The 21,259-nt window shown below is 39.9% G+C and overlaps 2 protein-coding genes across 7 annotated transcripts in view; both read left to right on the top strand.

Annotated features, from left to right (window-relative positions):
* PIK3AP1 (phosphoinositide-3-kinase adaptor protein 1) overlaps positions 1-6,878 on the top strand; it is a 118,541-nt gene extending 111,663 nt beyond the window's left edge. For 5 of the 6 annotated variants that reach the window (XM_053583669.1, XM_053583667.1, XM_053583670.1 and 2 more), the window contains one exon: positions 1,292-6,877. In XM_053583669.1, the coding sequence (XP_053439644.1) occupies positions 1,292-1,349 (58 nt within the window). In that variant the 3' untranslated portion in view covers positions 1,350-6,877. Of the gene's footprint in view, positions 1-1,291 lie in introns of all 6 variants that reach the window. The other variant, XM_053583672.1, reaches the window with a different exon arrangement.
* Positions 6,879-9,952: 3,074 nt separating this feature from the next.
* Positions 9,953-21,259, top strand: part of TM9SF3 (transmembrane 9 superfamily member 3) — a 67,204-nt gene continuing 55,897 nt past the window's right edge. Inside the window, exons 1-2 of the mRNA XM_053583337.1 lie at positions 9,953-10,247; positions 20,299-20,494. Coding sequence (XP_053439312.1) covers positions 10,149-10,247; positions 20,299-20,494 — 295 coding nt within the window. The 5' untranslated portion in view covers positions 9,953-10,148. The remainder of the gene's footprint in view (positions 10,248-20,298; positions 20,495-21,259) is intronic.

The raw sequence follows: 21,259 nt of genomic DNA, 5'->3' as shown, positions 1-21,259 counted from the left end.
AAGCGAACACAGAATTGGAGTAACATTTGGTGATCCTCTGTGGATGTAGTCCTGAGAAGCAGACTTTGGAAATTCTTGATTTCTCTGTGAATAGATCTCCCTACTATAGTGTGTCTCCTGTATGGTTGCCTGTTAGACTCACTGGTGTTTTAAAATCTAGATTTTATGATTATTTATGTAGGGTAAGGTCAACAGATCAAGAGACAACTGCCATTGAAAAGATAGATTGTGGGCAGTGCCTGTGGCTCAGTCGGTAAGGCGCCGGCCCCATATACCGAGGGTGATGGGTTCAAACCCGGCCCCAGCCAAACTGCAACCAAAAAATAGCCGGGCGTTGTGGCGGGCGCCTATAGTCCCAGCTACTCGGGAGGCTGAGGCAAGAGAATCGCTTAAGCCCAGGAGTTGGAGGTTGCTGTGAGCTGTGTGAGGCCACGGCACTCTACCGAGGGCCATAAAGTGAGACCCTGTCTCTACAAAAAAAAAAAAAAAAAAAGAAAAGATAGATTGTTACATTCACAGATCCCAAGAGGAAGGGGCACTCTATGCCATGGGTGGGGCACATGGGGAAACATCAAGGCTGGTCAAGAGGAGGCTGGGGGTGAGGTAGGGAAATGTGGACAAGAGCTTTCCTTGTTGTTTTCATAGGAGGAAACAGGGTAAGCAGATTTAGCATTGGCTACTTGGAATAATTTCCATGGGCTCTGAGGCATAGGGGCTGTCTCTAGTTATCTGATATCTGATCCTGGGGTGATTAAGGGCAGGTAGATAGGGGCCTTAGGTATGAGAGTCCTGTAAAAGTGATGGTTGGAGCACAGTCTGGATTGGTTGGTTTGCCTATGAAAGGCCTGCTTGGTGCTCCCAGGCAGGCAGCTTTTTTGCTATCTCTGGGAATTAGCTTACCCTAGAACAGGCAGCTCCTCCAGGGTCAGCAAGGCTCTAAGATAGAAGCATCAGAAAATAAGAGGCATGGTTAATATACCTGCTTAGGGGAGGGAATATGAAAAAGTCTTGATGCTTGAGCCCTATCCTCTAGAGATTATAATGGGATGGGTCTAGGATGGGGCCTGGGAATGGGTGTTTTTAAAAGCTCCTCTGGTGATTGGAATATGCAGCCAGGATTGTGAACCACAGTTAGCAGGTATGTCACTCAGACCTTTCTATGTGTGTCTTATCTCATTAATTGAGGAACGTGTCCTTTGTGTGGTTTATCAGTTTGCAACAAAGTGTGAGTGCCTAAGAACGATTTAATCAAATTAGTTTTTAAATAAAATTGCTTTATCTTTCGTTTCAGGCCTCCAACTAGGGAGATCTTCCATCCTCCTCCACCTGTCCCACCTAGAGGTCGCTGATTCCACCTCCTCAAAGTGCCTACTCCAGAACTTTAAGACTCACAGTTTTCAGCCTGTCAATGAGTGTTATGGCATGACTCCTGACCTTAGGATCCATTCTCATTATTGATATTGTTGCAGCCCTGCTGGTTTGGGCTTTCCTTAAAGAAGACTTTATTAAGGAATGGAGAAGTGAAAAATTAAGGGCTTTATTCACCACCCCCAAGTATACTGGTCCATATACTCGTTTAATGGATGAAGACTTAATCGGAGTACTTACCTCTAATTTGCCAAGTCGGAAGCCTCAAATGATTGGTCATAAATGTACTTTACAAGTGATTTTTCTGAAGTGAACTTATATTAGTCCAACCTAATTTTTAGAAGTGGTTAAAAGATTCCTAGTATTCAACTAAGAAGATAAGTAACCTAATTCTTTGTTTTTTGGGTTTTTTTTTGAGACAGAGTCTCATTTTGTCACACTTGGTAGAGTGCCATGGTGTCATAGCTCACTGCAATCTCAAACTCTTGGGCTCAAGTGATTCTCTTGCCTCAGCCTCCTAAGTATCTGGGACTACAGGTGCCCACCACAATGCCCAGCTATTTTGAGAGGTGGGGGTCTCACTCGTGCTCCAGCTGGTCTTGAACCCATGAGCTCAGGCAATCCACCTGCCTTGGCCTCCCAGAGTGCTAGGATTACAGGCGTGAGCCACTATGGCTAGCCTAGTGACTTAATTCTAAATAATTCTTCTACTTTTATGTATATTCAGGAGGGTGTTTAAGTGCTAGGGCTAGTTATAAGCAACAAGCTGACAAAGACTTTAGAGAGGGATTAGTACTAATTCTTATATAGCAGGCAAATCTGAGGTTTGACAGAAATCTGGAACCAAGAGGGTGCAGTTGATTAGATGAAGAGGTAGGTCTAGATCCGGGCCACCTGATTCTAGGTCATCATACTTTTCATTTTCAAACAGCCAGTCCCTCTCTCCCTCAAGAAATGCTCAGACGTATAAATTCATCAGTGACTGACTATTGGTCCTCCAGAAATTTCCTTTTTCCCTATCTGCTAGGCAGGAGACTACCAAGTATTTTTTTTTCAGTTTGGGCATTTATATTTCAGTGTGGTTTCAAAACAGTTATGTTGCCAGAGAACATCTAAAAATGCCTGGGACCCAAAAGCTTGAGGTGCCACAGACCCCATTTATTGCTCTATATCATTTATAGGTCTTTGTTCTGGTCATAAAGAGAGAAGGGAGGATTCTTAAGTTTTTCTTTGCTGAAAGAGCTGAAGAGGAAGAAAGAACTTTTATTTTATTAAAATAAAAATACAGTCTGCCCTCCACATCCGTGGGTTCCATATCTGTGGCTTCCACCAATCTCAGATTGAAAATATTTTGGAAAAAAAATTACACAAAGTTTCAAAAAGCAAAACTCGAATTTGCTGCACACCAAGTATTATGTTAAATGCATGTAAATGAAGTGATATGTAGGCATTGCGTTAGGTATTATAGAGAATCTACAGATAATTTAATGTATATAGGAGAATGTGCATGGGTTATATGCAAAAACTATGCCATTTTATGTAAGGGATGTGAGCATCTCTGGATTTTGGAATTTAGGGCCCTGGAACCAATCCTCACAGATACCAAGGTAGAACTGTAGTTATCTCTTCCCTTTCATACTTATTATTCCCACCAGGCTTGGTAAATCCATTTGTGCAGAGGATGTAGAGGCTTAAATATGTCATGAATTTTGAGTCTCTGGCACATAAATCTACCTTCAAAGCATGGGTCCTTACTGATGCCTAAACCTATAGTAAAATTAGTATCAGAACTATTTCTTTAAAAAGTATCAGAAATCGGGTGGCGCCTGTGGCTCAGTGAGTAGGGCGCCGGCCCTATATGCCAAGGGTGGGGGTTCGGACCCAGCCCCGGCCAAACTGCAACAGAAAAATAGCCGGGCGTTGTGGCGGGTGCCTGTAGTCCCAGCTGCTCGGGAGGCTGAGGCAGGAGAATTGCGTAAGCCCAAGAGTTAGAGGTTGCTGTGAGCTGTGTGAGGCCACGGCACTCTACCGAGGGCGGTACAGTGAGACTCTGTCTCTACAAAAAAAAATAAAAAAACAGTATCAGAAATCTTTTGTTTCTTGTGGAATTGTCCTCTATCCCACACAGAAACATGTATATAAAACCCACATTTCTAATGATGCATGTTAAGTTTTATAGGGTCCTTTTTGAACAGTTAAAGGTTCTTTCTCAATCTCAATCCTTAGTTCAGCAAACAAAAACTGGTATTGACGTTAACAGTGTCTGGAATCTTGGGACGATTTTTGGTTCATTTGGTTTTTGACAGAAAATACACTATTTGCCTTGTGTGTTGTGAGAGTATTTGTACAAATTACCTTGTACAGGGCCTAGCACATAGTAACTATTCTGCAAGTGTTTCTTCAGGCATCCATTTACTCTCCGTGCCCCTTATTTGGGAGAAATAGGGGAATGTGAGATAAGGAGAACAAGAAATTGCAATGTGGTATGATTGTCCTTTCTGTTATTTATAGGTAATCTCTAGTCCCTACCTTAAGCAAACTTGATTTTGATAAAAGCAACAATTTTTTTTAACATTCAGTATTTCTAAGCTCTCTTTTGATGCCAAATTTAGAATTTTGTACATTCTCTGGTGAATAATCATTTAGATCAATAATATAGCAATACCAGGTAATGGTGTTAGCCATCTTTGTATATACATCACTGTTTGTGTAATATTTTACTATTTTATTGCATTGTATTCTTATATGAAAATAAGTAGAAAACATAAAGTTGAAAGTGCTGTAGAGAAGCCTGGGTCTCATGAATGTGACACTCTTGAAACATGGGTGGGACGATGACCAGTGCCAAGTCCAAAGAGGCAGGTCTTTAACCCTCACTGGTGGTTCATTGAACATCCAGCCTGGTTGGTTATACTATACTATGTATGTGAAAATAGAAAAGGTAAGAATTTGAGTAAAACCCTGGGGCTGCGTTGTCGAAGAAGGCCTCTAATGGTAAGGTGAAATTTTTCATTCTCTAGAAACAGAACTACTCATTTATAACACAAATTTATTCAATTTCCACATATTCAGTGCGTTTGTACACGTTTTCAGGAAAAAATTATGTTATCAAACCATGGATTTTCAATACAGTGAGGATTGGAACATAAACTATAAGCTAGTGTCCAAAGAAACTATTAAAAGGTTTCCTACCTGGTGCTTGGGAAACAGCTCTACTGCTCCATAGAAAGTGAGGCTCTTGTTAATTTCATTGCCCTTGCCTTTGTCCCTGAGGTAAATTGGCTTCTAATTCCTAGGTCAGCACTCTTCCTTCATCTTATATTAAAACCTGAGAGCAGATATTCTAACTATATGTAACAGAGTATGAAGACTAAGAGACCATGAACGAAAGGTTGTTGTTGACATCAAAGAATTTAACTTGACATATTTAATGATGTGAGTAATCCCTAATGTTTTGCCATAATTGTGCAAAGTGGCAGTATGTAGGTAACTTCTATGAATGTTTTTACAAGTCAAGCAAAGTTACATTCTCTCCTTTTTTGTTTTGTTATTAAAAGAGAGAGGTCCTAGGCACTCCTATATCATCTCAATAACTGGAATTTTTAGATCCTTTCCCCATATGCCCAGGAATTAAGTTGGTTTTCTATGCTCTTCCTTCAAAGAATAGTGTGTGGTTTTGCAGCTGGTTGGTGGAGGAAGCATTAATAACAGATTTATTTCTGAAAAAGGCAAGTGGCTAATTTAGATAATACTAAGAGATTCATTCTAAATATCAATCCTCAATTTTTAGGAATCTACCTATATAAATATTTGCTTTGATTTGATAAATAAATTATGTTGTGTTCATTTCCAAAAACAAAATTATAGTTATGAAGATCATAAAATGATCTTTTTTTTTTTTTTATTGTTGGGGATTCATTGAGGGTATAATAAGCCAGTTACACTGATTACAATTATTAGGTAAAGTCCCTCTTGCAATCGTGTCTTGCCCCCATAAAGTGTGACACACACTAAGGCCCCACCCCCCTCCCTCCATCCCTCTTTCTGCTTCCCCCCCCATAACCTTAATTGTCATTAATTGTCCTCATATCAAGATTGAGTACATAGGATTCATGCTTCTCCATTCTTGTGATGCTTTACTAAGAATAATGTCTTCCACTTCCATCCAGGTTAATACGAAGGATGTAAAGTCTCCATTTTTTTTTAATGGCTGCATAGTATTCCATGGTATACATATACCACAGCTTGTTAATCCATTCCTGGGTTGGTGGGCATTTAGGCTCTTTCCACATTTTGGCGATTGTAAATTGAGCTGCAATAAACAGTCTAGTACAAGTGTCCTTATGATAAAAGGATTTTTTTCCTTCTGGGTAGATGCCCAGTAATGGGATTGCAGGATCGAATGGGAGGTCTAGGTTGAGTGCTTTGAGGTTTCTCCATACTTCCTTCCAGAAGGGTTGTACTAGTTTGCAGTCCCACCAGCAGTGTAAAAGTGTTCCCTCCTCTCCACATCCACGCCAGCATCTGCAGTTTTGAGATTTTGTGATGTGGGCCATTCTCACTCATAAAATGATCTTTATCATTCATCCCCTGCTGTCACGATTCTATGTTCACCAGGGTGGTGAGAGGATAAGTATGTAGTTGTAAGATGTATTCTGAATTTGAAGGCACAACTTGCAATTCATTTTGTCATAGAAACAAAATAAATTCCTAGGCTAGCCTGCCAAAGCCCATTTAACCCATGATATAGGAGACAGTGGCTTAGCTATCTACACAGCAGTGTAGGGAACACATAGTGTAGGGAAGAGAACATTCACTGGTTTGGAAGTCAGGGAACCTAGTTTTTATTTTTGGTGTGCTACTATCTTGTTAAGTTCATATAACTTGACTACACCGGTCTGTGTTTCATTATCCATGAAGTGGAGAGTCCTGTGTTTGGTAACACTCCAGGTCCTTTGAACTCTGTAAGTCTTAGGCAAAGAGTGTGGAATCCTTTGTTCTGAAGAAGCAGGGAGACGGTCTTACTGGAGTCACTACCTAATTGGCAGGGGTATTTTTATTATGTGGCAGCTGCTGTTCCTTGTAGTCTTATTGTTATGACACATCAGATAAAAAACAAAGTGAGAGAATGAAATAGGACCTACACAAATTAATGGCCTTAGTTGTTTCTCCATCCAAGAACCAAATGTTTTAAGTGATGGCTTCCTAAACAAAGAACTCGGAGTAATCATTAAGTTCTTCCATGTATAGAACATTTTAGGTAGGACAGGAAAGGTGGGGGTGGAAAGTGTCAGATAGCAATAAAAGGACTGTCCTCTCACTCCTCTGCAGTAAATAACTGGCAAGACCAACAAAACAAAGTAGGAAGAAGAAACAGAATTAAAAAAAAAAAAAAAGGTAGCTGGTGATAGAAATCAGATGTTGTAAATCCATACCCCAAGAGGTAAAAGGGATGATCATGTTTATCCAAATGCAAATAAAAGATTGAAGTTGTGATTTTTCTGGTTTATTGGTCATAAGCTCTTTCATGAAAATTGGATCTTATTAGAACTGTTACAAAAGAGGACTATATAGACATTAGAAGAGGTAGACATCGCCTTTCATTGGCATTTTGCCCTCATCTTTCTTGGTGTGAGGGAATGAGGTCATCCACTAATCTGGATGAAAGAACTGGTGAAATGAGCTATTTCAATGTTTTTCACTCCTTAGTTTGGTGAAACAATCCTAATTTTGATAGTACCCTTAAGCCCTGTTTTGTAGCCTTGAGGTCATCAGGCTTAAAGGATTTTTGAAGCCACACTTCTTTTCCTTTACTCAGTTACTTTATCTCCTTTTCCCTCTTTCCATACTTTACTGTTCTCAGACTTCTTCTACCTGATGTCATTTATCAGTATCATTCTCCTAGTACCTACCAGAGTTCCTGACACAGTAGACGTTCAAAAAATAGTAGTTGCATGAATGGTCCTGCCTGCTCTTCCCTCCATTACACTCCCCCAAGTATTTCACTAAACTGTTTCTTTCTCCTCTCTCCTTGCCCATTGCTCTTACTGCCTGTTGATCATTTGCAAAGCTGGTTATATTTTGTGCAGTTCTTTTTTGTACACTGTCATGCCAATTCTCTTTTGTGTGAGTAAAGTTTCCTAGTTTTAAGTCTGCCTTCCCTAAATGAATACTTTTTACTTTTTCTTGTGCCCTCTCTACCTCCAAGCATTTGCCAGCCCAGTGCTCCCTATAACACACAGCAAATGCATACTACCTCAAGTCTGTGGAGACTAGGGATAGATGTTTAACCAAGAAACGACACATCCATCTTAATGCAGCACTTATACTGCTTGTTCTTTAATTGCCCATCATCACTTCATTCAAAAGCAGTGATTATTCATTCAAAGTATTTACTGAGCTTCCACTATGAGCAAGTCACCGTGCTAGGTGCTCTGGAGGATATACAAAGATGTATAAAATGCCTCCTCTGATTTCTACAGCAATTATTGGTATATGATTCATTCAGCAATTAATCATGCCTTATGATGTCTCTTACACTATCTAAAAAGCAATCTCTAAATCCTGCTATGCTATTTGACTTTTAACTTGTTAATGTCTTTATTCTTTTATTCAGCAAATAGTTGTTGAATATCTATGATGTGACAAGCATTATACCAGCAGCTGGGATAGATATATAAACAAATGTTAGTCCCTTCCATGAAAAAAAGGTCAGAATATACAAGAGGAAATGTGAATAGGTAAGTAATTATATCATAATGAGCCAAATGCAATTGGAATTCCAAAGAAGGGATGCTCAACTTCCCAAAGGCATCAAGCAACATTTCACTGAAGAGGTGATAATTCAGCGAGGCCTGGAAGGGTAATATCTAATGGACAATGAGAAGCAGGGCAATCTAGATAAAGGGACTATCAAGAGCAAAGGGATGGAGGCAGGACAGAACATGGTTTATTTAGGAAATACACAGGTGAAAGCAGAGTGTAGAGATTAGTGGGAGGTAAAGTTGAGGTAAATTGAGGTCTGATTATGCAGGTGCATGTTAGGCAACTGATTTGGACTTTATCAAGGAACTTTTTTCTCTGATTACATATTTAGCATATGCTCACTGTAAAAAACATCTGAACATTTATAGGCACTTACAGAGTAGAAAGTTAAGGACTGATACAGGTTTGACTCATTGGTTTTCAGACTGTTTTCTATAGGTAGACTAACATATTACCATTTAACATGAAATTTTCCTCTGTTTTTTCAACTTTTAAAATTTAAATGTACCTCTTAGACATCTTTTCATGCCAGTATGTACCTATTTCATTAAAAAAAAATGGTTGTATGAAGTTGGTAGACCATTAGCAGTGGAAAGACCGATTATGGAAGCAGACTGCTTGGGTCAGGTCTTTCAGCGAGCCACTTAACCTTTCTGTGCCTTAGTTAGGTGTCTGTAACATGAGCTTACTAACACGACCTGTTGCACAGGGTTTTTGTGGAGGGTCTAACACGACCTGTTGCATAGGGTTTTTGTGGAGGGTTAAGAAGTTAATACACTACATGCAGAGTTCACAATGGTGGCTGGCAGATGAGAGAATCTTAGTGGTGATTAGATGATTTATTTACCTAATATTCAAGAAGTGTTAAACAAGAGAGTTACATCATCTGGTTTCTTTTTTGAAACATCATTCTGCCACCTCTCTGGGAAGAAAGATCAGTGGCAGGGATCCTGATGCAAGATGTACAATGATTTGGAAGATTGATACTGGCAAGAGAGGAAAAATTAATTCTTGAAACTTTAAAGAGACCAAACGCAAGAAATTTGTTGACTGCTTATGGCTGGGGAGCCAACCGGCCAAGCTCCAGATTTTTGGCTTGGAGGACTGTGTAGATGGTGGTGCCATACTCATATACTTTTTTGAGTTCTTACTGTGGGTCTGGTACTGTTCTAGGTACTCTTGAGGAGCTTACTTACATTCCAAAGGGCATTTATGAACGTGCACGGGAGACCCACAAATTCTAAGTAAACGAATAAATGAACAAGGATTTCAATCCAGCCCAGCATTTCCTGATTGAATAGTGCGCGTGGGGGGCGGGGCGCGGTGTCCAATAAACATTCAGTGACTTTAAAACACTTATCCAACCCTGTGCAAGTTTATCAATCTCTCATAATGATAACCGTAAGGAGCCCGTGATTCATTCACAGTGGTACACGAGTGCCTGGAAAGGGTTATTTGATCTGATCCCTCAAGCTCGAGAGGCTGCTGGTCAGACGATCAGCCCTATTTGGCAGTCGGGGAAAGCTAAGTATTTTGGCCAAGGTCACACAACCCGAAGGGCCGAGAGCGTCCCGGGCAGCTTCGGCCTTGAGATGCAGGCCAGGCTGCCGCGCCGGGCGCGGGGCGCGAGGCCACAGGGTACCAGGTGGCGCGGCGCCCTCCGAGCGCTCTCCAGGCCAGTCCCGCCGCCGCTCCCCGGACCGGAGGCGCTGGAAGGCGGAGCGGCACCCTCCCTCGGTCGGCGGCGGTTGCGGCCCCGCGTCGCGAGGCACTTCCGGCGTGTGCCGGGGTGGCCGGATGACGTGGCTGAGTCAGAGGAAGAGGCAGAGGAGGCGCGGGGGGCGGGGAGGCTCGGGAGCGGGCGGTGACGGCACGGCGGCGGCGGCGGAGGAGGCAGCGGCTGGGCCCGGGCCCCGTGCGTCTGTCCGCGTTCCGTGGATGCGAATCGGCCGCGGCGGCGGCGGCGGCGGAGGCGGAGTCGGTGGGCCGGCGCCGAGCGGGTGGGAGAGCGGAGGATGAGGCCGCTGCCGGGCGCTCCCGGCGTGGCGGCGGCCGCCGCGCTGTTGCTGCTGCTGCTGCCACCTCGGGCCCGGGCGGACGAGCATGAACACACGGTGAGGCTCCACGGCCCGCTCCCCGGCTCACCACCGCGGCAGGCCCGGCGCGGCCCGGTGGAGCCCCCACGGCTGCCGGAGGGCTCCTTCCGGTTGGGCCTGGCGGAGCGGGAACCCCGGAGCTGGGAGGAGGCATTTCCGTGCGCTCCTGGGACAGGGCTCCGCTTTCCCGAGAGCTTGGGCCACCTTCCCCCGACCCGGACCTAAATGGCGCCGCACTCCTGGGTCTGGGGGCCTTGGGACCCTGGGGGCAGAGAAGGAGCCCGAAGAAGGTCTGGGTTTACCCTCCTGAGATGCGGGGTCCGCGGGCAGGAGGGGCGCCGGGCTATTGCCCGCCTAGGGAAGGGGACTGTTCTCTGGCTACAGGGGGCTACGACACAGCGGAAGATGGATGCATCGCTATTACCCGTCATACACTAACCAGGAAATAATCCACCACTTTATAGTCCTCTCCGCCTGCCTTTTTTTTTCTCCTGCCCAAACGGATTAAAACCTTGGGGTGGCGACCGAATTAATAAACTTGAGGTAAAGAGCGGTTTACAACAGTACATGCACTCAACCTACGAGCACTCAGTTTCAAGGCCTTGTAACTTTCTTCTCGTTCTCTTATAGCCCCTAGATGAATCCTCCACCCCCAGAGCTCTCTAAACTAGGGCAGCTTCTGACAGTAAAGAGTCTTTTTGAGTTTCCCAGTCTGCAGGCTTCTTTTGCATTTGGCCGATAGTTGATTGGCGGTTTGTGTAATTGGTGTTTTCACATCAAAGCCTGGATGTTAAAGACTCTTCAAGTGGCTTTCCCTTAATTAAGGCTGTAACTCGATGGCTGTCGGAAGGGTAGACGGGAGCAAGGCATGAAAGTCAAGTGAATTGAGAGGTTGCTGGGCGAGTAATTGTTTTATATACTTTAACATTAATGATATAATTTTGCAAGCTCGTTGTGTATATTCTAAATCTGAAAGATTTGGAGGAGTCTTGTTATTGCTGATGAACCAAGAAATGAAGCAATCGTCCTTGTCTATTCAAAGGACCCGATTTTTACATTTTATTGGTAATTAACAAAATTTTCTTTAGTCCTTAGGTTAGCTGGGCTTTTATTTAACCAATAAAAACTGAAGTTTTGGCTGTTCTACCTTTAGTCACAGCCAGGAACTTCTTACCTGTATGGTATATATTTTTTAGAGATATAAATCCTGAATTGGCGACATGTGTTTGTGCTATATTTGTGAGTTTTCACCTTAAAATAATTTTGTTCAGATGTTAAACAGTTATATTAAAAAGATTTCCTCTTGTTTATTCTGTCGGGTAACTTGTCTCAAAGTGTTAATATAAGAATTGTTACAGTTTGTCATAATATACAGGAACCATGTATAAATTTAAGTCTTTGATTACTTTTAAATTTACAGTGGGCATCCTTTGGTTAATGGTATTATTACTGATATATTTTTTCAATTTCTTTTTTTGTGTGTGTGTGGTTTTTGGCCGGGGCTGGGTTTGAACCCGCCACCTCCGGCATATGGGATCGGCGCCCTATTCCTTGAGCCACAGGCGCCACCCTCAATTTCTTTTTAACACCTGGGAAAAGTTAGGACCCTAGGAAAAGTTAGGATTTAAACTCAGAACTCTTTTCTTAACTACAGTTCCACCACATAGGCATATAAGGTTGAAAGTAGTACTTTATTGTACTTTTTAATTTTGTTATAAATACGAAAAGCCATTAATTAAAACTTTATATAAATCAAGTTATATAAAGCCCTTAGAATAATTTACAAATTTAAAGTATAAATGCCATTTTCGGTGAAATTTTATTGCCAGGAACATTGTTATTCTAGCAATTGAATATAAAATATTTGATGAAAGGTTTTCGCAGACGTACACAGAAGAGAATAAGATATATGAGATGATTGTTGGAGATAAAAAATTTAGAATTGGGGCCGCGCCTGTTGCTCAGTGGGTAGGGTGCTTGTCCTATATAGGGTGGCGAATTCAAACCTGGCCTGGCCAAACACAACCAAAAAATAGCTGGGTATTGTAGCGGGTGCCTGTAGTCCCAGCTGCTCGGAAGGCTGAGGCAAGAAAATCGCCTAAGCCCAGGAGTTGGAGGTTGCTGTGAGCTGTGTGACTCCACAGCACTCTACCGAGGGTGATAAAGTGAGACTCTGTCTCTACACACACAAAAAAAATTTAGAATTGGTGTCATTTCATGTCTACATTGAACTGCTCTCATTTGGTGACCCATTATTAAATACATAGTACCTATTACTTAAAAAGCAGGGGGGAAAAAGTTACAGGAAAATTAGCATTAAAATGTAACATTCAGATAAATGTCATTCATATTATTTTTTGCTGTTAACTAAAATCTTTTACTAGATTTATTGGAAGTATTTTTCTTTCTTTCTTTTTTTTTTTTTTTTTTGAGACAGAGTCTCACTATGTCACCCTCAGTAGAGTGCCATGGAGTTACAGCTCATAGCAACCTCCAACTCCTGGGCTTAAGTGATTCTCTTGCCTCAGCCTCCCAAGTAGCTAGGACTACAGGCACACCCACCACAACGCGTGGCAGACGAGGTCTCACTCTGGCTCAGGTTGGTCTCAAATCTGTGAGCACAGGCAATCCACCCACCTCGGCTCCCCAAGTGCTGGGATTACAGGTGTGAGCCACCAAGCCTGGCAGAAAGTATTTCTTGAAAACTAGGCTTTCACCTTAACCAGATGACAGTACTTAGAAGGTCAAGTGAGTGAGGTTTTTACCTATCCAAAAAAAAAAAAAGGGTAAAGAGACAAATTGGAAGATTTCTGAGTAGGTATTTAATAAATACTTAAATTGGAATTGAATTATTAATTAAAGAACAGCTTTGAGAAGCTAAAGTATTCTCTTTAGATTAACTTCCTGTCAACATTGTTTCCATATAAAGATAATAACTAATATGGCTTTTCTAGCAATAATATGCTAAGCATTGTTGTAAGGGCTTTACAAATATTAGCTCATCTTAAATATATATATATATTTTTTTTTTTTTTTTTTTTTTTTTTGTAGAGACAGAGTCTTACTTTATGGCCCTTGGTAGAGTGCCGTGGCCTCACACAGCACATAGCAACCTCCAACTCCTGGGCTTAAGTGATTCTCTTGCCTCAGCCTCCCGAGTAGCTGGGACTACAGGCGCCCACCACAACGCCCAGCTATTTTTGGTTGCAGTTTGGCCGGGGCCGAGTTTGAACCCACCACCCTCCGTATATGGAGCCGGCGCCTTACCGACTGAGCCACAGGCGCCGCCCTCATCTTAAATATATTAATAACCTATGATGCGGTTATTGTTATGCTCTTTTAATAGATAAGGAAACTGAAACCAGAGAGGTTAAGTTACTTTCATGACGCTACACAGGCAATAGGGCTAGAAGTGGTGGGATTTGAACCCAAGCATTCTGTGTTAAGTCTTCTGCCAAGATATGGTCACAAACAGTCCTCAGTCCTGAAAATATGATGGTAAAACACTTAGTTTTAAATAGAGTAGTCTCTTTATGGATAAAAGTGCTTAAAGAAAAGTTTGGGTGACTTTAGTTCCGTTATGTAAGAGATATTTGGTTTAGCATTAAAGAGGTGCCAGCTTGACTTCATGGACCTATTCCCTGAACAGTCACACACACAGGCTGTCACCTGATCTGCTGTCACCATCATGAAATTTAAAATTTTTGAACAAGGAGTCCTATTTTTTGTTTTGCACTGGGTCCCACAAATTATGTAGCTGGTCCTAGGAAGGGATAGCTACTTTATGCCCTTTTTTTCCTGTTACTATACCTACTGCATTAGAATTTAGCTGGCCATGAGACTCATGGTATTTTTCATGTACTTATTTATACAAAATTCTTTTCATATTCCCTGAAGAATGATGAAAAGAGAATTTGCTATTGACTTGTATAGTGTTTATAAACATCTAGAATACATAAAGATGTGTTCCTTTTAACTTTTAAAATTTGAATCATATGACATGATCACATGACATTGTTTGAAATTAAAATTTAAGAGACTCTTTAGAATGAAAGGTCAAGAAAAGGCCTCTTTAGGCTTCATACCTGTAGCTCAGCAGCTAGGGTGCCAGCCATATACACTGGAGCTGATGGGTTCAAATCCAGCCCGGGCCTGCCAAACGACAATGACAACTACAACCAAAAAACAGCCAGGCATTGTGGCGGGCGCCTGTAGTCCCAGCTACCATGGAGGCTGAGGCAAGAGAATCGCTTAAGCCCAAGAGTTTGAAGTTGCTGTGAGCTGTGATGTTACGGCACTCTACCCAGGATGGGATAGTGAGATTCTGTCTCAAAAAAAGAAAAAGAAAAGACCTCTTTAGAATGAGTGAAAGGTATGTAGGGTGTGGTCTGTGCTCTTTTGGTTTTCTGAAGCTCAGTGCACAGGGAAGCATCTAGAGTTAGATGACCAGATCTACAATTCCAAAAGACTCCATTAAAAACGATCACAAATTGAGTCATAGAATTTTAGAACTGGAAAGATTTGAGATCTTTTAATACAACACTCTCATTTTTTTAATGGCCCATAGAGGCCCAGTTACTGGCCTAATGCCACAGAAACAATCTGAGCTTCCTGATCTATAATCCTTCCCTTTTCTACTTGTATGTATGACAGACAGTTAAGTTTGTAATTCATCTTAGAAACATTACTACACATCTCTTCGCTGAATATCACTATAGTCACCAAATGGCCAAGGGGAATACTTCGAAGTGATATTCACTAATGAGATGTGTAGCATTTTTTCTAGGATGAGTTCTTGAGCTTAATTGTCCAACATTGGACTTCCATAATAATATATGTAAAGATGTCAGCACCAAAAAAATAATAATCAGAGGCCCAGAAATCATAAAGCATTTTATAGTGTATAATGTAGCCTTGAATTTTTATGTGTTCTATTTCCTTAATAAGATGACAAAGTATTTTTTTTTCTATTACATATCTTAGCACTGTGCATGGCACAAATGATATTTAATCAGTACTTGTTGAGTGACTTCAATAATTAGGGACCTATTACCTTGTTGCTTAAAGCACAGTGAACGAACCCAGACAGTTGTTCGTTTAACATATGGTATAGGAACTCTTTTCTTTTTTTTTTTTTTATTAGAGTCTCACTTTATTGCCCTCGGTAAAGTGCCATGGCATCGCAGCTTATAGCAATCTTCAATTCCTGGGCTTAGGCGATTCTCTTGCCTTAGCCTCCCTAGTAGCTGGGACTATAGGCGCCCGCCACAACACCCAGCTATTTTTTTGTTGCAATTTGGCCAGGGCCAGTTTTGAACCTGCCACCCTCGGTGTATCGGTCTGGCGCCCTACCCACTGAGCCACAGGCACTGCCCGATATAGGAATTCTTAAAACTTATTTGAAGATTTATAAAGAGAATAAGCTATTTACTACAAGTGAATTTGTGAATGCCCTAATATAGATCTAGTTTTTAGGAAATGCTAAAATTTCTTGTCCTATTTTTGGCTGTACTCAAAAATAGATTAAAAATTTAGGTGCAAAGCTATTTGAGTGAGAATAGTTACCTCAAGAGACTATGCAAGAATACACATCTAATTTATTTGTATTGGAATTCTGATGTGTATTTTAAATAAATAATTAAAACTCCTTGAAATTATGATTTCTGAAACACTTTGAGAACTGGATTTTGCTTTCTATGGTAATACATTAAACATTTTTTCCCCCTTCCCATGAAAATGAACGATACCATTGGAAGCTTATTCTGAGCCCTCAGTCCTTTGCCTGTCATGTATAACTTCTGTTTTCTTTATTCAGATTTACAGGAGCACATTAGCAACATTATGTTCTAAAATGTTTCTCCTGCAGAATATTTTCATGGTGTCTGTCAAGGAGAAAACTTTGGTGCCCTCCCCCTCCCAGTGCATAACAGTATTTAAATAAGAGGGGTGCAACATCAGTGACTTCTTGACTTTTAAAATTATTCCTTTTGAGATTGGTGTGCAAGTAGCTTCTCAGGAAGTTTTTTTTCCTTTAGGGCAGATTAAAGGTTCAAATGGTAAAGTTGTTCAGTATTTGGTACCGTCTTTTGTTGTTGTGTACAACTCCACTTCTCCCCACTCCCCCATATATCCTTGCTTTTTAGTGAATGAAGCTGACTGGGGATTAGCAAAAGTACAGTCCTAAACATGATAACTGATTAGTTATATGGTCTTAGACAAATTATTTAACTAACATCTCTGTCTTTTGTTTTGGCTTTTTTTCCCCCCAAAATGGTAAAAATAATAGGACCTATTTTATAGAGTTTTGAGAAGATTAATATTTTTGCAAAGACTTTAGAACTATGCCAGCTCTCATGGCATTTACTTAGTATTAGCTAATGATGTTATTATTACAAAAGATTGTTTTACCGGTGGATTTGAGAAATGAGAATTTGAGCAGTTCTGAAGGATTATAGTAGAATTTGACTGAGTGGAGAAAAGGAGGGGCATTATAAATTTGAGGGAATGACAAGGTAGAGCAGAAAAGGAGAGGAAGGCAATGTCATAAACCATTTTGGCCGGAGTGGACAGCTCATAAATTGAATGTAGCAGTGAAATTCTTCTGAAAGCTAGAAAATAAATAGGTGAAGAACACAGGTAGACTAAATTGGCCTCTAATTTGGCTGCTTTCTAGGGCATCTCAGATGGAAGGAATCATTGCCTTGCTCAGGGATTCTCTGATTTACTGCTGTGCTTGGTGACTCTTTCCCTTCCCCTTGTTCTTCTAGACCTGGTGGTCTTTCCACAGACTGGGAGGGCTCAAGGGAATTTGTCACCAGCCTTAGGGAAAGGAAAGGGTTTTTTTTTTCTCCCTGAGTTTTTTTAAACATTCTTTTTAGTATTTTCTGATTTCAAGATAATCTTAAAACACATTTTCTCTCTTGAGAAAGAACTTTTGTCCTTGTCTTGAGCAGTTATTCTCAGGAACAATCAAGGACTGCAATGGAAAGTAAACATTTTAAGTTCATTGTATTTAACCATGGTCTGCATGATAGGGAGTAATATAAAAGAGGCACTATTTTTGCCTTAATATTCACCCTAAACTCTGTGTATTTCAATTACTATTTCAGTCCTCTTTCCAGAAAGACTATAAAATAGTATAAATTTTGTTTTAGTATTTGAATCACATCATAACTACTGTACCAACCCTATTAAGGTTTCATGAATGTTTAAAATGAGCGACTTCAGAAGGTGTAGTTCAACATATACTGTGACCTCTAGTGACCACAAGTTATTTTAGTTCTTATGTTTGTGTAAACAGATAGCCTGTTTTAAAAAAGGATGTTCAAATTGTTGTCTATTTTTAAAGGAATAAGTGTATTGGGATTTATAGAAAAAGTATCTTTGCTTATTTTCACAAGTTACACTTATAATATTTTTTCAGACTTAGCAGGATAAATGGCAGGATCTTCATCAACAGGTTCTCTGTTCAATATTCTAATCTTAAATGGATGCATTTTGTTACCTCCCCTTTCTTCTCTAAAAAGGTACTATTGCAGTGTACACATCAGTCAGTGCACATATTTCAAACTTCTTTTACTAAGTTGTAGTGAACTTTACATTTCAGAATTTCTTCAGTGTCTTATCATATTTATTAAATACCTATTGTGTACATTATACTATGCAGACAGTATTCTGCCTTGGTGAGCAGGTTGGAATTCTAATCCCAACTCTGGTCAGTTGGTGGTAATTGGTTCAGAGTACTGTTCTGAGAAAAATTCTGAGGCTCTATGTTTAGCAGAAAGGAGTACCTTCATTGATTAGTGCTATGTAACCGTGAGCATTGGATGGAAGAACAAGGACATACATAAATTTGTCAACTCCCCAAATAAAAAGAATAGTAATGAAAGGGGATATATGGTTCATTAACATTTACACCATTGATTCATTATGTTATATGTGAGATTATCGAGTGGGATGTCCAACCTTCTTTTTTCTCTGCTGCACATTGGAAGAATAAGAGTTGCCTTGGGCCGCACATTAAATAGACAAACACTAAAGCAAGCTGATTAGCAAAAAGAAAGGTCCATGTGAAAAAAGTCCTCACATTCAGCATGTGGCCTGTGGACCACAGATTAGATACCTCATAGTTTTTCTGAACTCGGCTTGTAATGGCTTATGATTTTCTAAATGATCATTCTGATCCTTCTCTGCCAAAGCAGAATTAATCATTCCTTTATTGTTGCTACATTAGCTCTGTATTACCTTAATTATATTTCTTATTTCTTCTTTATCATTTACTTGTCTGGCTCCACTGTGGATTAGGAACATATTAAAGGAAAGGACAATATTTTACTTATCTTTATATCCGTAATACCTAACACCGTGCGTGGTACATGTCTTATTTAGTCAAAAAATGAGACAGTATTTCCTGATGACCTGAATGATGTCTTACATGAACAGTGAGACATTTATTAAACATTTATTGTGTTGAAAGGTGAAGTAGCTAGGTCTTAGTCTTATGGTGATGGTGTGACTCAAAGGGAAGAGGCAGATACTTTGGGTAAAAGTAGACAAGATACTGTTTTTTGGTTCTCTGGGATGGAGAGATTTGGGATTTGAGTCTCCATGTCTATGAAAATGGTAGTGCCATTAGAAAAAGTTGGGGGGGTGGATTTGGATAGAATGAGTTTGGTTTTGGAGCTGTTAGATTTTGATGGAAAATGTTTTTATTTATAGTTTTAGATGGAGGACTGGAGAGAAGAACTTCATAGTGAGGCAGCATATATACATGCTGTTATGTATGCTCTATGGCAGTCTACCTACAGTTATTGCTTGCTCAGTTGTTACGTTTCCTTTCAGACTCCAGGAGGGCAGGGAACATGTCTTATTTAAAGCTGTATCCTTAGCCACTACTTATAACCATAGTTGTTTGCATATGCTAGGCACTTAGTAAATTTGTTCAGTGAATTAACTTCTACACTATTAGTTGACTTAAATCCATCCTATGTTGTCTTTAGTATTACTAGATTTTAAAACTGAAAAAAAATTACTAAAGTGATCAGTTTTCAGTAGAATCATTAGAATTTTAAACTTGTAGTGATCTTTGAAATAGTTGACAGATTCCCCCCACTTAGACCTTGGAAAGGTGAAGTCAGCTATACAGAGTCATTGGTCCACACTCCAGATATAGCTATACAGAGTGTTCATTGATGTGTAGAGCCATAATTACTTATTCAAATAATCCATGTCGTTAGGCTGATAACAGAATATTGACTTGAATAGATTTGTTTCATTGTATAGCTTTTCTTCCTCTTGTTTTGGTCATTTCTCTCTAGTGCTTTGACCAGTGGCACCTAAAAAGGAGACAGATTTTTTTTTGTGCTTTCTGACATTAGTTTTTTTGGGTATCTAATGATTAACATGAAATTCTGGATAAGCTATTGATTTTATTTACTCCTTCCTTGTTCATGTTAGTCATGATGGTTCTACATTTATCATTATTGATAGTATAAATATTAATTATAGATATATTCTTATGAAGTATTGGACTTTGTTTAAACACTATCTTCTGTAAAAACTTGAAAAAGGTGGATCTGCCTTAGACCACAATCAGGATATAATTTTAAAATTCACAAAGTTTTCATGTTATTATTGTTGTTTTTTAGGAGACAGAATCTTACTTTGTCACCCTGGTGGAGTGCTATAGTGTCATAGCTCACAGCAACCTCAAACTCGGATCCAAGTAATCCTCTTGTCTCAGCCTCTTGAGTAGCTGAGACTACAGGTGCCCGCCACACACACTGCCTGGCGATTTTTAGAGACGATCTTGCTCTCTCTTGCTTAGGCTGGTCAAGCATTCCACTCACTTCAGCATCCCATCCCATTACAGGCGTGAGCCACTGCGCCTGGTCTCAAAGTTTTCATTTTTAAGTGTGGACATCAGTCATCAGATTAAAGGAATCTTCTAGTGTTATTTATAGCTTTCTGAACAAAGATAGTATATTTGTTTAGAACACATAACAAATATTACCTTAATTTGAATTAGATTTTTTTAATAAAACATTCTTATTTGCCTTTCTTATTTCAGTATATAGAAAAAGAGGAAGTTGTCTTGTGGATGAATACTGTGGGGCCCTACCACAATCGACAAGAAACATACAAGTACTTTTCACTCCCATTCTGTGTGGGCTCAAAAAAAAGTATCAGTCATTACCATGAAACTCTAGGAGAAGCACTTCAAGGAGTTGAATTGGAATTTAGTGGTCTGGATATTAAATTTAAAGGTAAGTAAGTCTCAGTAGTCCTTACAATACAAGTTGGACTGTAGATCAGAGTTTATTAACTTTGGTGATGTTGACACTGGGGCTGGATAATTCTTTGTTGTGTGGGGCTGTCATGTGCATAGTAGGATGTTTAGCAGAGTCCCTGGCCTGACCCAAAAGATGCCAGTAGCATCCAGATATTGTGAGTCTCCAGATATTGCAAGTCATCCTAGGTTGAAGAGCTACTACACTAGATTCTAAAAAGGTTTTATTCTGTAAATTAAATGTATCACCTTTAGGAAAGTATATTTGTAACTAAGAAAGATTTATTTTAAGTATTTATAAAATAATAAATGTTAATAAATTTATATATCTCTGGCATGTGTTTTTTTCTAAAAAGTATTTTCTAGTAGACCTTCTATTGATTTGGCATATGTGGCCTGGGAAGGCCTTCATAGATTCGTAATGAAGTAATCTCTGGAGGTCTAACGCTGCAATAGGATGTGTAGATACTTAAAAAATTATGTGTAAAACCTCAAATTTAAACTTGTGCCATTGGCCCATCATGTATTTATGAATGTTGTATTGATTTTTCCTTTTAATACTTGTAGGATATTTAAATTTTAAGTCAAAGAGTGTTAAACTTAGGGAAAAAACTCCTTATTATCCAGTTACTGTGCAGATATTTGTCAGGTCCTTGGATTATGTTTCTACTTTTTATTTTCCTCTTTGTAGTTTGTCAGAGAGTATTTCTTACATAGGCTTTTTTTTTTTTTAAATCATAGC

This window comes from Nycticebus coucang, chromosome 3 (genome assembly GCF_027406575.1).
Source record: "Nycticebus coucang isolate mNycCou1 chromosome 3, mNycCou1.pri, whole genome shotgun sequence".
Taxonomy (NCBI): Eukaryota; Metazoa; Chordata; class Mammalia; order Primates; family Lorisidae; genus Nycticebus; species Nycticebus coucang.
This window is presented reverse-complemented; position numbering and strand designations above follow the sequence as displayed.